We start from the raw sequence: 6000 nt of genomic DNA on the forward strand, positions 1-6000 counted from the left end.
CACTGCCTCCAACACCACCACCACCCCCTCCTCCTTCCCCTGCCTCCCTTCCCCCTCCTCCTGCACTCCCCCCGGGAGGGTGGGTAGGGTGGGGTGAGGGAGTTGGAGGCTGAGGGTCTGTGGTTCCATTGCCGTTGTCACTGCCACTGGTTCCCCTCAAGATGCATGTCTCACCTGCATCCCAACAAACAAGATCGGATTACTAAAAGCCCTTGCTTCATAACATTTTTTTTTTTTTCTTCCCTATAAAAGCAATGGTAATTTCCAGGCAAACTGACTATCAAAGCTTCATTGTCATCCATGAAGATGATCTGCCATCTTCTCCTAATTTCCAGTACAGTACCAATTTTATGCACAAAAGTTGCAATACCTCAGAATAAATCCCTAACTTGAAATGACAAACCTATAATTCAGTCTTCATTATGATAACCATCAATGGTTCTCTATTCATCTATTGCCAGATGCCTTAATTCGGTAAGGGGTGGCCACAACAAATCACCTCCATGTTGCCCTGTCCCCTGCCATTTCATTACCCTGTCCCCAGCTCACACCCCCCTCTCTCATATACCTCTCCACTCCATCCCTCCATCTCATCCTCTGCCTCCCCCTTCCTCTCCCCCCCCTCTACCTTGCTCACATACACTCTCCTTGTCAGTCTCTCATTCTCCATCCTCTCATCACACTACCATAGTACTTAAATGCACTCACATTTTCCATTTCCTCCTCACCCAACCTCACTACATTCATTGACTTCACTTCTCTCAAAGACCATCACTTTACTCTTCCTTACATTCACCTTTAGATTCCGTTTCTTACACACTCGCCCAAACTCATCCACCAAGCCTTGCAGCTCCCTTTCGTCTTCACTTAACAACACAGTATCATCTGCAAACAACAGTACAGTTAATTTCCAAACACTGCCCTCTCTCACTAGGGCCACTCCAACATCCACTGCCCTACCTTGTATCTCTTTTATAACCCCATCCATATACAGATTGAACAACCATGGAGACATGACACATCCTTGTTTCAATTCAACCTTCAAATAGAAAAATTCACTCAGTCCACTATCCACAAGCACTGCAGCCTTAGCACCCTCATACATACTCTTCACAGCATTCAGTAACTTCCCATCTACTCCATATAGTCTTAATACTTTCCACAATCCTTGTCTATCCACCCTGTCATATGCTTTCCCCAAATCCATGAAGGCCGCATACAACTTCTTTCCCTTCTCTAGAAACATTTCCACTAGATCTAAGAATGAATATCTAATCTACACAATCCTTCCTAAAACCTCCCTATTCTTCTCCAACTAATTCCTCTGTTATTTTCTTAACTCTGTCAATAAGTATCCTACCAAATATTTTTCCTATTACACTATGAAGACTAATGCCCCTATGATTATCACATGCTTCTTTTTCCCCTTTTCCTTTGTATAGGGGAATAATTATACCTGACTTCCAATCCTCCAGGACTCTACCTTCCTCCCACGCCAATATGCACATCTTCCACATCCATTTTATTACTATCTCTCCCCCATGCATCAGTATTTCACCACACACTCCATCAATTCCTGGGGCTTTCCTCATTTTAACTTCTTCATTGCTTCCACAACTTCCATCCAACTGATGGTTTCTTCCTTTCTTCTCACATCCCTCCTTCTCCCAGCCATTCCCCAGCCACTTACACCCACATTACTTTCATTCACGTTCAACAATTCCTTAGTGTTTTCTCTCCATCAGCTCACTTTTTCTCCCTTCTCCAGTAGTAATCTACCATTTTTAAGTTTCACTTCCCAGCTAATTTCCTTGGCACCCTGTCTAACTTTCTTTATCTCTTTCCAGAACATTTTCTTACATTCCCTCCATTTTACACTCAAGTTCCTTCCAAATTCCTCATCCACTCTCTTCTTACTCTCTCTCACTAATCTTTTCACCTCTCTCTTCCTTTCTACATACAACTCTCTCTTCCATCTCTCAACTTCTTCCACATTCCAGTTTCTCATCCATTCACTATATGCCTGCTTCTTTTGTGCCACAGCCTCTCTCACCTCTTCAGTCCACCACATTGTTCCCTGCACCTCCTTTCATCTTCTCTTCACCTCACACACCACCTCACATGCTGCACAGATTTCCTCTGTGAATATCCTGCACACACCTTCCACGTCCCCCATCTGCTCCACTCCATATATACCCAATCGTTCCTTCACTTCCTTCTTATATTCTGCCTTTTTTCCATCCTCTTGTAACTTTTCCACCCTCCTTGTATGTACTACTTCCTCCTGTCCTTCCCTTCTTTTATTTCTCCATTTTATTTGGACTTTAATTCTGACCACCACCAACTGGTGGTCCAAAAGTCCACTCCCCCAACCTCTATATACTCTTGCATCCATTACACACCTTCTCATCCATTCATCCACACACATAATCAATCACTGCCTTCTGTTCATTCAGTTCACCACCCACCCTTCTCATCACTCATTATTAGCTATCACCGACCCCATCCCGGCACAGATGTCTACTAAAGCACTGCCATTTTCATCTATCTCTGCAAGCACACCCCACTCACCAACGACCCCATTCACCTTCTCATTCTCTACTTTTCCATTCATATCTCCAATCAAAAACCCTCTCTCAATTCCTTTCAAACTTTTCCATGCACGCTTCCACATTTGTCCAGAACTCTTCCCTCACTCTGCTTGCACAATCTTGCGTTGGTGCATACACGCACACAATTGACCACATTTGTAGTCCAACTTACCACACAATCCTTGGGCCAACTGTTCAATACTCTCATATTCTCCTTCCATCTGTTACTCACAGCAATACACACTCCTTCTTTTGTCCTTTCATTCTCACCTACTCCTTTGCATATACCCCATCCATACTCCCATTCTCTCACACTCTCACCTCTCCATTCAGTGTCAATTAACCCACATACATCCACTTTTGCACCCTCAAGCACCTGGACAATCTCTCTTTCACCTCATCATTTGCACCCCCTACACTCCATGTGGCTATCCGTAACAAGTCTTCAGTTTGTGTCACCTTTTGGTCAGTCCTGGTCTGAGGCTTCCTGTTCATATTTTTAGTTACTTGTTTTCCGGGGAGGGGCACTAACCGTCCGCCAACCCACTTGTTGCCACGTAGGTAACACGTGTTGGTTGTTTATAAGGTTACCACCCAGCGCAGTAAATGCTTTCCTGGTTTACAGGAAATCATTTGGCTTGCCAAACAGTGTAGAGCTATCCTAAAAACAGAGTATCACCACACTACCTATAAAGGGTCTCAATCTGCATTAAAGTACCCCAAGTGGAATAATCTTGTGTTTTCTATGGGGTTACGGTGAAAGGAAAAATATTATGTACCATCTTCACTGTAATCTACCTTCCCATGGTCACACAGGGTAAAGAAACCTGGAGCACATGTCTTTAATATCTTTGTGGATAACATTACATTTATATAATAAACTGTGCATTACTTAATAATATATATAAATCAACAATTCCATTTCTGTTTTGGATTCTCAGAGCTATGATTCAATGATACTGGTTTTCAGAAGGTTAGTCATCAGTTGTGGAAATACTGTACTAGGTACATGGAGTAACCGTCAAGCAGAGATGTGAAAAATCAGGCGATGGCAAGAAAATGATGAGACCTTGTGATCTACTTTGATTCCTCTTACTGTACCTTTACAGTACATCAAAATATCAACTATCTATTCCTGAAGCCTCATAATGAATTAGGATGCAAATATTTAAAATAGATCTCATTGAAAACTGATCCACTTAAAGATGTTTCATGACCATACTGAGCTGCTGATAAATTAATTCTTCTTAACTTAGAGTTGATCATGACTAATCACAGAGCTACTCTGATGTCAACAATGAGTGTTCTTTGTGCTTTTTTATCTTTCACTCTGAGTGTTCTTTGTGCTTTTTTATCTTTCACTCTGAGTGTTCTTTGTGCTTTTTTACCTTTCACTCATGAGTGTTTTTTATGCTTTTTCACCTTTCATTCATAAACAAAAAAATGTCTCAGTATTATTATGCTTCCACACATCCAAGGCTCTTGGTAAGGACAGAGTGTATAAAAATAATATTGATTAAATGAAATACAATATACATAAGCAAAATACTGACTGGCGGTCTTGGTGCCCCAGACAGCTGAACAACCGGGCTGAGGTTGACTGCGGCCGCTACAAGAGTCAAGGGCCAGGTCAAGGTCTCTGTCATCATCAGGGGAGTCCACACGGCCTTTCAGCATCAATCGGTCTTCCAGGGGATGGCCATTCTCCTGAGCCGGGGTCACGGGGAACTGTGGCTCCCATTCCAAAGACAAGAATGGCAGTGGCTCATTGTCAGGATCATCACCCAGCATAAGTGACAGTGTCTGTGGAGGCTTCCTCCGACCTGTGTCAGAAGGAATAACACACTGACGATGATGATGACGATGATAACAATACCAAACTGTTAAATCAAAGACTCTTAATCCCCTCAGCCTATTTTTCTTTTCATTGGATGCTGTTTAACATCAGACATCTTATTAAACTTCAGAAAAATGTTCTTCAGCTGATGGGTTAAGAAACCATTGCAGAAACTCCTTGAACCTAACGACATCCATTTTAATTTTATTCTGGTTGGTACCAGTTGAATAAATTCTAATTTGGAAAGACATCTCTGGGCCCAAAGAGTTGATTCTACATCTGGTGACAACATATAGCTACAGTACCTATTTGCAAGTCCAATAACACAGGAAAATGGAAAGCCTTACAATCTATATATTTCATACAGTCCTTCGTTGTCCCATCATGAACATCAAGCCCCAAAGCTAGGTTACATAGGCCTGACATGTAAGATGAGTGACCAGTTGCTTGCTCCTGAAGGGCATTATGTGAGCAATAAACCCGTTTTCCCTTGGATGTAAACATTAATAGATCACATCTGGTTGGAGTACCTAATGCACCAAACTAACAGGCATCATCTAACACAACAAATTTCAAGGGTAACTACAGAAAAACAAAAACTGACCTTGAGTGTGTGAGTCTGCCAGAACCCCCAGCAGTGCAGTGGTGTCGTGTGTAGGGTCGTCTGTGTCCTGATCTGGGGTGGGGGGAACCAGGTCTTCCTCCTCTTCCTCCTCGATGGTTTGGCTCAGGGATGCTATACGCCAATCCTCACTCATCTGTCAAGGAAGGCAATGCTGAACACCACCGTAAAGCAATGCCCCCTTCTGAGCATATGAGCTCATGGCTAAGATATCATTACCAGAGTATAGAATATTTAAGGACAGGTGATCAATCTACAGTACATCATTGGCAGTATTCAATATAGTACAGAAACCTCCAGTTACCATTCAAATCATTGCACATACGACAGCTGTCATTTTGACTCAGGTACAGAAGACCCCAATTTGCACAGCTAATATATCCAAGAATTTTACCATGCAAACTGAAATGCACAAGTAGTGACACTGAAACCCATGTTTGTGGTAAGTGGTGGCAACCATCATCCACTCACGTGATGTAATGCTGCCTACTCTTCCTTCATGTTTATCATTCTTTTTCTGTCTGCCTTCCTCTATTCCTATTTCTCCCATCCTTTCTGTCACTTTTTATTACACATCTTTCCTTTTCAGGTGGCTTTACATTGAGTGACAAGCCTAATGGTTTCCTGTAAGCCAGGAAATCATTTACAATGCTGGGTGGTAACTATATAACCAACCTCTATGTATTCCCTTTGTGTCAACTAATGGGATGGCGAAGGGTTAGTGTCCCTCCCTGTAAAACAACTATCCATCCATCCATCATCCAATCCTACGCTGCCCATGAGGAGCGTAAGAGCCCAGGCCTAGGCAAATTGGTCCTGAGATTTAAGATGAGTGACCAGCCTCACTCATCTCTGAGTGGCATTACGTGAGCAATAACCCCAACCACCCCTTGGATATAAACCATCACCAGCTCAATCTGACTGAAGTGCCGCAATTACCCACTAAATCG

The 6000-nt window shown here is 42.7% G+C and overlaps 1 protein-coding gene across 1 annotated transcript in view; it reads right to left on the reverse strand.

Annotated features, from left to right (window-relative positions):
- The window catches only part of LOC145403337 (uncharacterized), a 92765-nt gene extending 87579 nt beyond the window's left edge, over window positions 1–5186 (reverse strand). Inside the window, exons 1-2 of the mRNA XM_080275128.1 lie at window positions 5033–5186; window positions 4145–4414 (exon numbers count right to left, since the gene is read on the reverse strand). Coding sequence (XP_080131254.1) covers window positions 4145–4414; window positions 5033–5186 — 424 coding nt within the window. The remainder of the gene's footprint in view (window positions 1–4144; window positions 4415–5032) is intronic.
- Between the last annotated feature and the right edge of the window lie 814 nt (window positions 5187–6000).

The sequence above is a fragment of the Coenobita brevimanus genome, chromosome 60 (genome assembly GCF_032717465.1).
Source record: "Coenobita brevimanus isolate Jiangsu-jjx chromosome 60, ASM3271746v2, whole genome shotgun sequence".
Lineage (NCBI taxonomy): Eukaryota > Metazoa > Arthropoda > Malacostraca > Decapoda > Coenobitidae > Coenobita > Coenobita brevimanus.